The sequence below is a fragment of the Schistocerca cancellata genome, chromosome 2 (genome assembly GCF_023864275.1).
Source record: "Schistocerca cancellata isolate TAMUIC-IGC-003103 chromosome 2, iqSchCanc2.1, whole genome shotgun sequence".
Lineage (NCBI taxonomy): Eukaryota > Metazoa > Arthropoda > Insecta > Orthoptera > Acrididae > Schistocerca > Schistocerca cancellata.
This window is the reverse complement of record NC_064627.1, coordinates 654,093,272-654,108,212: the sequence shown is the minus strand read 5'-3', so window position 1 is coordinate 654,108,212 and position 14,941 is coordinate 654,093,272. Positions and strand designations below refer to the sequence as shown.

General features: G+C 39.9%; 1 protein-coding gene across 1 annotated transcript in view; it reads left to right on the top strand.

Annotated features, from left to right (window-relative positions):
• Positions 1–14,941, top strand: part of LOC126157321 (mediator of RNA polymerase II transcription subunit 1.1) — a 1,177,938-nt gene that overhangs the window by 629,822 nt on the left and 533,175 nt on the right. Inside the window, exon 10 of the mRNA XM_049916368.1 lies at positions 6,378–6,653. Coding sequence (XP_049772325.1) covers positions 6,378–6,653 — 276 coding nt within the window. The remainder of the gene's footprint in view (positions 1–6,377; positions 6,654–14,941) is intronic.

Sequence of the window (14,941 nt, the reverse complement as noted above, 5' to 3'; positions counted from 1 at the left end):
AGGCCGTTATTACGGCCAGAGGTGGTTGTTCTGGGTACTGATTTCTCAGGATCTATGCACCCAAATTGTGTGAAAATGTAATCACATGTCAGTTCTAGTATAATATATTTGTCCAATGAATAGCCGTTTATCATCTGCATTTCTTCCTGGTGTAGCAATTTTAATGGCCAGTAATGTAGATTAAGCATCTCTCCAAGTTTCTATTCATAATAGTGCGGCGGCTTATTGCAGAGCACTCCAAGAGATGGCACGTGAATCAGAACATGTAGGCAAGCCATCGACTCTGTACTGTCGCGTCGAATTAGGTCGTGCCGCCAGATAGGCAACCCAGTGAACAGATTTCCAAAGGCGGCAGCTGTAATAGCACATTCCCGCGGGCAGTGTAGCGTTGCTCTTGGGGGGCGAAAAGAAAAAGAATTGTTATTTTATATTTTTTTGAAAAATGTCGAAAAAGTGAATATTTTGGTGGGCCACTTGGCAACAGAATCAGGGATTGATTACACCATTATAATAACATACGTTGAGCATTAAATACCTCGTTGGATTGTTTTGAATAAGAGCAGCACAATGATATATTTGAGATCGTTCGGAAGAAACATTATCATTTCTGTGCATTTTTATAGTCGCGATGTAGTCATACCCGGAACAACACTAAGGGACCAGAAGATTTATAGACTTTAAAAGAAATGCAGCACTACACAATTAAAAAAAAAGAGTTGATTCAGAAATAATAGGAAAACGATAATGCTTCTTGTGCCTCGTGCTGCGTTCGGCCCATCAGCGTGATCGTAATTTCTGGCGATGAACTAACACAAAATAATTAACATTCAAGTAAATGAGGATATGGAAATCAACAACGTTAGTTTACTAAAATAAGCACACTTGTCTTTAACACACGTTTTTTAATGCTACGTACCTTTTCATATGGAATTACAATAGATGACCATTGTGGTTAAATACTTTATACATAACAGTCAAAATGTCCTCTTGATGCTGTCTGTTCGTAATCAGTTACAAGAAACTAAATGTTTTCTGATTGGAATAATAACAATTAGTATATTTACTGAATATTTTCATATAAAATATAAAATATCGATGCGGAACGCAGCAACTCCGCGTCCGCCTTTCATGGAATACAAACAGTAAAAGGTGAGGCGCCCAATGCCTCATTTGTCTCAAAACAACAGAATTATTTTTTTTTTATCATTGATCGATACATTTACATAGAGATTTACAGGCACCGCGCAAGAACGGCAAAGATGAAGAATAATAGATTCCGTCGCTGCTCTGCGATGGTTCATTTCTTTTACTTTACTATTGTTCGATAACTTTAGGCGATCAGGCGTTTACTGTTGAGTGTATATTAATGTTTGTGAGGCGAAAATTGCTAATATTACAGCAGCAGCGACTGACATTTATAGATATGAATTGTAAATGTTTCGTCAGGCACGTGCAGACAGAACAGACAGCACTCATATCCATGATTCTACGGACACAAAGGCTTTTAATGCAAAATTTTCAGTGCGAATGCGCAACCAACGACCGAGCTCCTACGGTAATGAGAAATCTGCGAATAGCTGGTTAATGGACGGAATTCGTTGAGGAGCGACGAACGGGAAGTTAGGAATTTAGGTCTCATTGGGAAGGCCGAGGTGGTAGCCGGCATGGTAGCTCAGCGTGTTCTGTCAGAGGGTTAGCTGCCCTCTGTAATAAAAAAAAAACTGAGTGAACGTACCAACGATGAACTTGAACAGGTGTCATGGGACATCCGCCACGAATGCAACGAACAATAACGAGCAAAATTAGATCAGAAAAAAAACTGTTCTAGAGCAGCGGAGCATCAGAATTCGAGTCCTGGTCCAATAAAAATTTTTAACTCTCCCCGTTCTATTGCCGCAATGCGTTGTGCGCCTGGCTGGAAATCATTACTTCCTTCCTAGCTCATTCCCATCCAGTTTCCTTTCCATTGCTTTCACCCCAGTTATTCATGTATTGATATTTGCCGCATCGGAAACTCTCATCATATATAGTATCTTTAATGGGAGTTAAAAGCTTAGAGTTATGCTCTGTCCACTGATATGTGTCTTCCATTATCCAGCGTTATATATGAGTCCTTTTGTGTTCTGTCAGGACGCCTGACATATAGTACTGGCTTATATTCAAAATCAATACTACAGTGCCGGCCGGTGTGGCCGAGCGGTTCTAGGCGCTTCAGTCTGGAACCGCGCGACCGCTACGGTCGCAGGTTCGGATCATGCCTCGGGCAGGCATGTGTGTGATGTCCTTAGGTTAGTTAGGTTTAAGTAGTTCTAAGTTCTAGGAGACTGATGACTTAAGTCCCATAGTGCTCAGAGCCATTTTTGAATACTACAGTCCCAGAACCTGCATTAGCATGCTCCATGTACTACACAAGAAACGTTTTTCTGTCTCGTAGTTTTTTGCAGTCGCCTTCCGAAATCACGGAGATGCTTTATGAATAACCCTGTGTACAGGGAGAAACGCAACTCCACCGACTTAAAGGCGCTACAGTCTGGAACCGCGTGGCCGCTACGGTCCCAGGTTCGAATCCTGCCTCGGGCATGGATGTGTGTGATGTCCTTAGGTTAGTTAGGTTTAAGTAGTTCTAAGTTCTAGGGGACTGATGACCTTAGAAGTTAAGTCCCATAGTGCTCAGAGCCATTTGAACCATTTGCAACTCCACCGATAACATTTCTAAAGTTATTCGGGCACATTTTCTCGTATTTTGTTATTATAGACCTGTGGCCTTGACTCCCTTTTACAGAGAAATTGCATTTCATTTATGGAGTTACAGATCTGAAGAATACTTTATAGAGCACCAAGACGCCAGTGGGAAGACAAACACTGCAAATATTACTCATGAAAACGCAGTAAAGGGTAATAAACTCTAACATAAAAAGAAATTGACGCAACACGAAGGAACTACCGGAATGGGACGGAAATCGGTACATGTGATTTACATGTATAGACAAACGAATGATTGCAGTTTCAGATGTCCGCAGCTCGTGGTCGTGCGGTAGCGTTCTTGCTTCCCACGCCCGGGTTCCCAGGTTCGATTCCCGGCGGGGTCAGGGATTTTCTCTGCCTCGTGATGACTGGGTGTTGTGTGATGTCCTTAGGTTAGTTAGGTTTAAGTAGTTCTAAGTTCTAGCGGACTGATGACCATAGCTGTTAAGTCCCATAGTGCTCAGAGCCATTTTGAACAGTTTCAGAAAAATTGGATGATTTATTCAAGAGAAAGAGCTTCACAGATTTAACAAGTAGATAAAGCTGGTCCACCTCTGGCCCAACACAAGCAGTTATTCGCCTTGGCAGTCGTTGACAGAGTTGTTGAATGCACTCCTGAGAGATATCGTGCGAAATTCTGTTCAGTTGGCGCGTTAGGTCGTCAAAATCACGAGCTGGTTGGGGGGCCCTGTCGATAACGCTCCAAAAGTTCACAATTGGGGAGAATTCCGGCGACCTTGCTGGCCAAAGTAGGGTTTGGCAAGCACGAAGAGAAGCAGTAGACACTCTTGCCGTGTGCAGTAGGGCATCATCTTGCTGAAATGTAAGGCCAGGTTGGCTTGCCATGAAGGGCAACAAAACTGAGCGGAGAATATCGCCGAGCTACCGCTGTGGTTTAAGGGTGCCGCCGATGACAATTAAAGGAGTCCTAATATGAAAAAAAATGGCACCCCATTGGTTGTCGGGCCGTGCGGCGGGCGACAATCGGGTTGGCATCCCCTAGCATCTCCTGATATGTCTTCGCTTATCACCTGGGCTCAGCACGTAGCAGGACTCACAATTCTATTCCATTCAATGAGATTCCAAACCGAAGAAGGAAACGCATGACATTTACATTATGTGGGTTGAAAGAAATAAGCCGGAACCTCTTAAGAGCAGTCACACTTGGCGGCAGACACTGTTGTTGTAGCAGGGTGTATACGGGGACAAGGAAAACAAAATCCCCGGATTTTTCCAGGATATCCCGTTTAACAAATATGTTTTTTCCCGGGCGAAAATGCACTTTTTCCGTACCAAGTGACAGTAGGTTTTCCGTAGATTTTCCCTCGGAACAGTAAAACTTATCAATACTTTGAATGGTTAACGTTTTACACACTCGCGTAGAACTTCCCGGAAAATAAAGGAAAGACGGGGGAGAGAAGTTCTGGAAAGACTTTTAATGAAAAAAAGGAGAAGTTTTGGAAAGACCTTTGATTTGCAGCAACATATGCGCTGCACATTTTCGTATTTCGAAAGTATAAATTCGAATTGCACCAAAAACAGCGCGTTAGTTTCCGGAGCGTTGAAACCGAGGTTGCGATGTCCTTTTGTAAACCAATCATATCTCACGCCACGCGATCTCGCCAGCCGATGACAGCAGATATTCAGAGCATAGGACACGTGTTATAGTCAGCCAATAGCAAGATCACTTGTTACGTAGCGCGAACACACAAAGAGGAAAAGTTTACGGTTTACATTATTGTACATAGTATAGCTGCAAGAAAAGATTAACAAGCTACAACAGAAGCTAAGCTTTCACATGTAATATTGATCGTTTTTTGCGTGTGTTATACTTTAAGATACATCACACAAATGTGCCGGTAAATTTAAAATTATGACATAAATGTCTGGGCTCGAAATTCTTGGAAGTGGCTGGTCCTCAAACTGTTCAGTTTTAAACGCTCTGTGATTTAGAAATCCATCCCACTTTCTCACACAAAACATAATTCAGAAATACATCCCACTTTCTCACACGTAACATAATTCATCTTGCGTAAAAATAAATTTACTTTGAAAGTAACGCTTTTCGTACCACCGATCGCAATACTATCCGGAGACTGTTAGAAATAGGTTCGATTTACCATTTTCCAGATAGCGCCAGAAGAAAGCATTATTGCGCGTGCGCAGCTGCAGTGGTATAGGAAGCCCGCATGTTTGTATGTATAAAGCACTAAGAGAGCTTGGTTTTTTCCAGATTCACAATGAAGTAGGTCCCCACTGATATTAAGCTTTTAAGTGTGGTTTTTGGGATGTAAATTTTCTTGGAGTACCAGTACTCTACGCTCTCATTTTTGGCTCTTTATTATAGCATAATGCCGTACATGGCAGAAGATGATAACGTGCACTTGAAATTCAGCGAACAGTTGGAACTAGCCAATACTGTAGAATGAAACATTTAGTTTCAAATAAAATGATTGCCTCAGCGGAAAGATTAATAAAGCCAAATGTCTTTAGCAAACTTGTAAAAATAACTTCATTGTTCTGCAAGGCGATTAATGCTTGACTGCTGCTAATTTGGAAATAAAATGAAATCAGAAAACTGAAACTAATAATATATTTTTGCCCTCCGTAATTATGTGAATGTATTTTAATTCACTTGATAGCTCTCGGCCACAGAAATCCGTTTTGTTTTCATTTGACGTGGGAGATGTAAACGTAGAGAAGCAGCGAAATCACGTAACTTAAAACACGGGTCACATGGAGACTAACCCCCTCCCCACTACAACTCAGACAATTCTGCGCATGCGTGAATCTGGCAGCTAGGGCGCGCGAAAAAAATTTTTCTCGTTTGCATCTGGCTGCTTGCTGCTACTGCCGATACAGCTAACAGCTACACTGAAAGTAGCGCGAAGCGGGGAAAGGTAATGTTCATACGTGAGTCATCTGCGCATGCGCATCAGCCCGTTGCAACTGGTCAAACGAACTTAATGTGAACAGTTGTGACGTCATGCTCATAGCAAGCAATTTATTGTTAAGAATAATTACATAGTCTTCACCCTGCGGCCTTTGACATATTTTTGCTATTTGCAGACGCTTGTGTGTGTCCGATGTTTGTTGTTGTAAATTGCGCATTTCCTTTGCCACTAGAACCTTATTTTTTTTCCTCTCGTTTATATTTTATTGGTGCAGTATCATTTTCCAGTAGCAGGATACAGTAACATTCTTTGCTAGAGAATCAATTCTCACCACTCAGAATTACAAAAATTTAATTGAAAGTTAAAACAATGAAAAATCCCCGGAATTCCGAAAAATTCCCGGGTTTTTCCAGGTTTTCTCCCGCATGAAAAAATTCCCGGGTTTTTCCCTGATTTCCCGGTTGTCCCGGGTCGTATACATCCTGTGTAGACATCTTTACGTGCTCACACAGAACTAAACAGTGCGACTTTACGCTATAGACGGACTCACTCGAAACACTGTGCAGCACATCTGCGCAAAGCTTCACCATATTTAAAATAAGTGAGGTTTTAATTTCGTGACCGATCAAGTTCGCCCTCACAGCTATAATTCCGCGATCTCTCAGAACACGTCACGTAACTCTAACAGCTAACATACACGAGAACTGTGACTGAACGTGCACACACACAATGTCGCAGGTGACGGTGTCGGCGGACCTGGAATTTCCGCCACTGCCGCCGTCCCCCGTGGAGGAGGCGGAGGACGAGTACTCGGAGATCCTGCCGGGGCTGCCGGGCGCGCGCAAGGCCGACCCGCCCAAGGAAGAGGCCGCCTCCCGCCAGCAGCAGCCGCCCCCGCCGCCCCCGCACCAGCACCAGCACCCGCACCCGCCCGACGCCGCCAGCAGCCTCCGCACCCGCTCCATGGACGCTGGTTTCGGTCGCGCCGCCAGGGGACACGGCAGCCGCCGGGAGGTGAGTCCCGCTTCGTGTACCACCAATCACCTGTCACAGAGCATCGATGTACACTGCGGTTTTGGCAGTTGTGTCGTTAGATATGGAGCTGGCTGCATCCCGAGGTGGTACTGTTGCTCACAGCCTACGGGTAAAGGCTACCGCGGCCATGGTACACGCATCGTTAATTGCGAGCTTGGTATTCCCCAAGGTAGCACTGCTGGTCATCCCACATGCGTGTAGCCATCGTTGTGCTGGCACTTGTGTAGTTAGGTATGTAGCAGTGTGCTCTCCAGAACTGCACTGTTGATCACAGCATAAAGATATAAATTGTGACGCAGGCACCTGTGTCCCCCACTCTGAATCTCATGACACAGATGCCTGAGCCACGATTTACATCCATATTATTACTATATAACTTAGTTAATATGTTAAATATTTGACATTAAGAACATAAATGAGAAAAAGTTTGGAAAAGGTTGAAGTTATACTTAAAATTAGTTGGAAATCTTAAAGTGTTCTCGTTATGAAACACTGAATGAATATAGTCCTGGTAGCCTGCGCTCCGTTTTAAGTAAAAACAAGTTTCAGGTATCTCAGTGTTTATGATGTGACGTAATTTTGGGAGTATATTCAGTGATACACGTAGACACTGTCAGCAAGCGTGTTGCGAATAGACTTACTGGTAAAGAAGTAACAAATTAAAACGTGGTGTTTGACGCTAAAGTTTTTCTGTGCAACATTGTGAGCAAAGCTCGTTTCCCACGCAGTTGAATGTCCATGACGCTGCAACTCCTGAACTATGTGTCGTACAGTGATGTAATTTTGCAAGTACATTCGGTGATATATATGGACACTGGAATGATATTTTCACTCTGCAGCGGAGTGTGCGCTGATATGAAACTTCCTGGCAGATTAAAACTGTGTGCCAAACCGAGACTCGAACTCGGGAGTGTGCCGGACCGAGACTCGAACTCCCGAGTTCGAGTCTCGGTTTGGCACGCAGATTTAATCTGCCAGGAAGTTTCATATCAGCGCACACTCCGCTGCAGAGTGAAAATCTCATTCGGGAAACACCCCAGGCTGTGGCTAAGCCATGTCTCCGCAATATCCTTTCTTCCAGGAGTGCTAGTTCTGCATGGTATGCAGGAGAGCTTCTGTGAAGTTTGGAAGGTAGGAGACGAGGTACTGACGGAATTAAAGCTGTGAGGACTGGTCGTGAGTCGTGCTCGGGTAGCTCAGATGGTAGAGCACTTGCCCGCGAAAGGCAAAGGTCCCGAGTTCGAGTCTCGGTCCGGCACACAGTTTTAATCTGCCAGGAAGGTTTATATGGACACTATCTGCATGCAAAGTTTGTTGCGGAAAGACTTGGTAGTAAAGAAGTGATAAATCAACATCATGTCTGATGTTGAAGTTTTACTGCATGAACAGCAAAAATGTAGTAACCGATAAACGTTTCTTCCTTTCGTCATTTTCTAATGGATGTCAGGGAGGAAAATTTTCGTAAAGTGTTCAAATTATGTGTAAAATTTACTGGAAGTCGTTAACTGCTCTCATTCTCAAATATTTGATGAATAAAGTCCAAATATTTGGCACTGACAGTTACACTGCCTCAAGACAAACACACAGTTTCTAACCGTAATATTTACATATTGTGTTGAACCTTTAAAATAGGATGTATCTCTCAATGATTAGATTATGACAACATTTTAAGTTTTTAAATCTGACCAATAATTAGGAAAATAACTGCTGCTCCTGTAAGGTGCAGCCTGCAACTGGAACCATGTTCTGGGTTCCAGGATTTTCATTTAATAACAGCCATTTATATCATTGAAATACTGCACAGTAATTCTGTGAAGCTATGTGAAATAGAACGTACAAATGTAATCAGTAGTAAAGAAGTTGAAAATTTAAATATATTGGAAAGGTTTTTGCAGAGTGCTACACATGTTAAGGAAATAGTGTACAAGGAGTTTGTGTGACCTATTCTATAACACCACTTCAAGAGACTATTTGCAGTTTGCATTTGTGTATAGGCAACAATCATTTGCCCTCTCAGTTGTAAAGACAATGACTCAGCAATAAAGTCAAAGTAGACAAACTTCTTCGCAACTATTTGTGAATAGGCTCCTCTGTTCTTCGGGGTAGTGAATTTTAAATGCTGACAATTCCATGAAAATGTGTGCATTATATATGACATATTATAAACAAGTAATATCACTGTTCTGTGTTCCTTTGCTAGATTTCATAAATTTCTGTTTTATGGTTGATTCTTCCTTGTGGACCGTGTGGAGCCCTGAAAGTTTTCATAGAAATGACTACTAAATCTCACTCACCACTTAAAGGCTAGTCTTAAAACTGACTAATCGTAACTCACAGGCAAAATCTAGAGATTTTGTTATATAGTTTTTTCTTTCTTTCTTATACTCCTGTGTTAAGTACATGATCTTATGACTATTTTTACTTGTTTCTACAGTTGTATCCTGATGATGTATATTGTTGTATCCTCCTTCATTTCTGAGTTTCATTCCCATTATAGGTACACATCTATTTATTACTATATATCATTTATTAATGTAAACTATATTTCACTTACATATTACCTTATTTGAATGTCATACTACTCACTGAACAACCTCAACATGAAATTTTCCTCTGAAATCTAAAGCTTACTTTCTAAATCACACCAGACGTGGAAGAATAGTTACAGTCTGCTTGCTGTTGAGTTTCGTATCTTCTCAAAATATGACACAGGTCATACCCTTTCAGTGTTTTACATCATCTGCACTTTCTTTTTCAGGGTACTATCCTCATTACTGACAAAGGTCTTTCTTCCACAAATCATTTCACATGTCAGTTGTATTAAATAAGATCCAACACATGTTCGACATGACTAACAAAGATGCCACATAGAGCACTATATATTTATTCTGCTTTTCTTTTATATTATTTTACATAAATACATGTTTCGCTTTTTTATTTTCATTCTTAATAGTGGCTGAAGAAGTTACTATTTATTTTTTATGGAACCATTTCGGAAATAATCATGTTGCATTCTGTCCATTTCTTGACAGAAAATGCCAAAAGTATTTACATAATGTATTGCCAGATTTTCTTTGGATCACTTTTATTCCATCCATACAAGAAAGTAACTCCATAAATTATGATACCTAAAGGTAAAATAATCTGAATATTGTGCTACAGCTATTGACTGAATTTTCAGGCATACTGAAGTAATACTGTTAGACTGTTTCCAAATTTCTACTATTTATGGAAACCAAATCATTGTCCTCTCTTCAATCAGTATTAACCACTTACATTTTTTAGTTTTTAGTTCCATGTGATATCTGTATATGCCTTCATTACTTACTCTTAGAAGGACAATAATGTCTGGGAAACTTTTCAGTGGTATTCATGCATCTTGCACCTCTATATCTTTTGAATGTTTCCTAAAATTTACTGTAATTTTATTTCATTTTCAATGGTCCATTCAGTTGCTCACATTCATTTACTATTTCTTGCAAAAAATATGTGGTCTACTTTCATACAAGCTAACACAGGTAAAAAGTTTCTGTAACATAATATTGACAAAGACTTGTGTGAACATGAGTTCTGCTTAATTAGATAGCATTTGGAAGGTGAATGTTATTAAACTTACAGCTTTGAACATGAGTTCTGCTTAATTAGATAGCATTTGGAAGGTGAATGTTATTAAACTTACAGCACAGCGACAGAATCAGTAGCACATAATAATAAATACTGTGATGTTCAAAATTACAACGTATTGACTCACGTTTTGATGAACTACAAGATGATTAAAAGATAGATAAAGATCTAAAATATCTAATTTAATACTGATAAACCATAACTCAAACCTTTCAAGTTATATCTTGTAAGACAATCATTCCTAATGTATCTTTCACTTCATTGCTTGTTGTTTAAATGAAAACTTATTTATTTATTTTTTTAGAGCTGAAGAGTGTGTTCAGTGAACTTTCAACCAGGGACCATTCACATTTTGAATTTTGGGGCCAATCAGTAACTCACAAAGGGAAAACACCTCAACATGTCAGCAGTTGCACATGGCTAATCTAAAAATATATACATGTGACTGGATGTATGATTTGATCAGAGATGTTATTTGTGTTTGTGGTTAAAGTTGCTACAAATTTAATAACTGAATGCTGAGTTCAAAGTAATGTTATTTCAAATAATGATTAAAAGTATGTAAGTGCAGAAATAAATGAAAGAATGCAAACTTTTCTTTAGTTACACTTCAGTGTATTGCATACTAATACTGTTGCGATAGAAATATTCCTGTGAGGATCATTAACACTCACAGATTAGACTGCATTACATCAGGTAAGGTCCTATTTTCATTCCACAGACTTTTAGTGAGGAAATGTTTAAGGATGTGGAACATGCCAATATAATTCAACAAAAATACATACCAAATGTTTTATGTTTGAGTTTGTATTTATTTAAATATAGATAAAAATGTATTACTTTTGCTATCTACATAATAGACCCAGGTATACATCAAAGTACAGCCTGTAAAATTAAAATTCTATATCTGCTTAAGTAAGCAGCTGTCAAATATTGACTTTATTCTCTTTGGGTATTTACCAGCAAATGTCATGATCTTTGTTTCATCAGTCAATATTTTAAAACTGTATGCTTGGCTTAGGATACATAGCTGATTGCTCTCTGAATATCAGTATCTGTTTCTCACATTGTGATTTGATTGTAAACAAAGCATTGAAAATGGGCGAATTTGGTCTAAATATATAGCCTTGGTGTGCTTTAACTTTCAGATATGTCCTGAGTGATCAATATACAAATGCAGTAAAGTACAAGACAATTGAATCTTTGTTGTTTAGTCCCATTGGTAGACATGACCTTCATGCTTTTACTTTTTAATATTTTTGGTATTATTTTCGTTGCATTGTATAGCCAATGCATTTTAGAAAACAGATAATGCCCACCCATTCAATCCAATGCCCTATATCCAGCTAACACTGATTCAAGACTGGTATTGTACTTCTCCAAAGAAGTCAAACAAGGTGATACCCTTTTTCGTGTGTTATTAACTGCATAAAGTTGGTATACACTCAATCAAAAACCAGAAGGATCAAGAAGGTTTCTTTTGTAAATTCATGGTTCTTCCCAATCATCTGTAGAATGATTAGAACATCCCAAATCAATGGCAGGCCCTTCCTAAAAATGCATTTGTTTCTCTGTCACAGTTATTCAGTTTTTGAGTCACAATTTTTCTTAATTACATTATGAATAGAAATTATTTTAATTACAGTACAACATTAACCTTATTTGAACAGTCAACATATATCAGGAAACACACATCACATATTTCAACGAAAATACAACATCAATATAGCTAGGCTGGATGCAAATGACTCATGTTACAACACTGTGTTATCTTTTGTTGGGGTCTCTCAGTGGGAAAAGATGCATGATAGACTGTGGAAGATTGTAATGCCATGTGTCCGTAAATTCACAGTACACAAGCTTACTTGTTGGACCATAACTAAATTTTCAAAAATTGTTTAGTCATTTTATTTATTACATTGTAGTAAATGATGACATCACAGTTAAGTTAAACTTTTTCCTTTTGTCATTATCAAAAACATCTAATAAGTTAATGTTTCAAACATTACAATTTGAACTGATTACTCTTTTATGAAACAAATGCTTGAAGTGTATAGGAGACACCGTGACAGTTTGATCACTTTGCTCAGTATAGCACTATGAGTGAAACAAATCATGAAAATGAAATATCGTAAACATAAATAAATCGTTTTTGAGACAAGTCATAAAGAGGAGGTATCAACACCCAACATGTGGTACCGTATACCTCAGGTGCCTCGTTTCTTCTGTATTTCCTTTTATTGTTCATACTACTGTAAATTAACATCAGCAAGGACCAAATAAAAAATCCCACAAAAAAAATAACTTTGATGCAGCACACCACACTCACAAATCCATTTCAATATTAAATACACAGTTAACAGCTTCAGCTGCAGCTTTGAGAATGTCACTCTTTTTGTGTCTATCATCTCTTAGAGTATGGTTGGATGATGTGGTCCAGGATCATTGCTCCATAGTTGTGTTTATACCTGTCATCAGTACTCTGTCTGCATAGAGTAATGCTAGTTCTGGTGTGGCCTGTTAATAACCTCTGTTAGAAGCACAAAGCTCTCCTGGAAAGTGCAGATCTTGTATAAGGAGTTCTTTACAACCGTTATGGTGGAAACCCTCACTTAATTTCCATCTGTCCTTGCACACTTTCTCCAGGAGAAAGGGCTGACATGGCAGTATTGCTCCTACTGATGCCACCTCTCTGCTCTGGCCCTTGACTTCATCAATTAAGTAACATAAAACAGTAATCAAAATCTGATATAAAACTTTTTATAGATGACTGTTTGCGGCTGTTAAATATTTTATAAAAAGCATGTTTAGGTCATCAGCTGGGCAACTGCATGTTTATTCTCTACCAGTTTCAATTATTACAACCATCTACACAGGATAAAAACAGTACACATCAGTGGATCAAAACTACATTTTCATCAAATACGACCAAATGAAATTTATAACACATAGACAAATCTCATAAGAGTCTGTCTGAACACAATAACAAGAACTATAGTTTTTTCAAGACATCACAATTGTTGGCTTTGCCAGCTCACAATGAAAGTATGACCTGGGCCTAGACCTTGGTCTCTTATATAGTTCAGACTGTCACCACAACATTCATACCACAATATAAGCAAACTAAATATTGTCAGCGTTTTACTACATGTCTGTTTGTATCAAGGCTGAATGGTGTTAGCAGCAAGTTCAATTGACACATTGATGCCACAACAGGTTGCTTCCTACTCAGGCCTGTGGGACCACAGGCAGGAACTTGTAGTATGATGCAGATTGTAGTGGTTCTGCAGAGTATGAGAACATGGTGCACATTCCATTTTCTAATGTACCCCAATTGTGAGCTCATGCCTGGCACAGTAGTGTCTGGTAATGGATAAGGCACTGCAGTAGAAACTCACATTGGGAAAAACGAACAAACAAGAAAAGAAAGAGAGTCATGTCGACAAAGGAGTCGAAACAAAACAAAATTTGACCAAGAAATAAAATATGGATCCCAGTTCTAATCTCATAACAGAAGAAAAACAAGGTAAAATGTGTACCTCACAAGTTCTCGCTCGAGAAAGTCCACCAAAGAACAGAGGGAAACAAAACTACTAGAGAGTTGTCGGCGCAGCATTACCACAAAACTGTCCAGGGAGGCCAAACCATTGTTACACGACTGTTGAGTCACAGTCTGAAGCCAACACCCTTGACGATCGCGGACTGCCAGCATATAAGGCGGGTGGATGTTGCGTCCGACATGGCAGATCCCCGCAACTCCGGGCGGCGTGTCAAAATGCCTGCTGGCCGGGGTTGCGCTGTGTTCGTTATAAGGTCGGTAGGCGGATGCATCTTCTGGGACTATTTTCGATCACGTGAGTGGCGTAGAAAGAGAGTCTGCTTGTTGATCGTGACCTCTGGCGTTACTGTCTATCCGCGGTGCTCGGGTAGCGGGCCATGGCCACCGTTGGCTGAGGCATGAATCTGTTTTCGTCTCCGGCAGCGACTACAGTCGTACGCTAAGTATCTACTTTGGTTTCACTCGCTGTGATGAAGGCATCCCGCATCTCTTTCCTGTCATGCGGGACGCCGATGTCGCAGGCGGACAGGACGAAAGCTGCACCCTACACATTCCCGATGCGATTTCCATATTTTTGGAGACCTGAAGAAAGACGTGTGTGGCCGCCGCTTTTCTTCGAACGAAGAGGTGCACATCTGGGTGCAATCAATATTCTGTAGGCAACCGAAAACATTTTTCCGTAATAGCGTTGATCATATTCTCGTACAATAGCATAAATGCATTAAGAGTTACGGCTATTGCTTTTGAAACAATAAAGATGAACCGTGGATTTTTTTTAAAATATACTTAAGAATTTATTTTATTTACTAGCGATTCATCAAGAACATTAACACATTTAATCACAGTATGTGAGCGTGGAAGTAGTTGCCAAGGAGTAAATGATGAAATCATAAGCAAATTATTTTTTAACAAATAGGAAAATATCAAGTTACAATTAATTCAGAGGCAGAAAGAAACAAATTTTTGAGTGTATGAGCCTTCGGGTGAGAACCTTGCCGCTCCCTTTTGACACGGCCGTAGTCACGACCGCTCACAACAACCTCTGAACGACTAGACTGGTGCAAATCTGCAACACACCAGATTA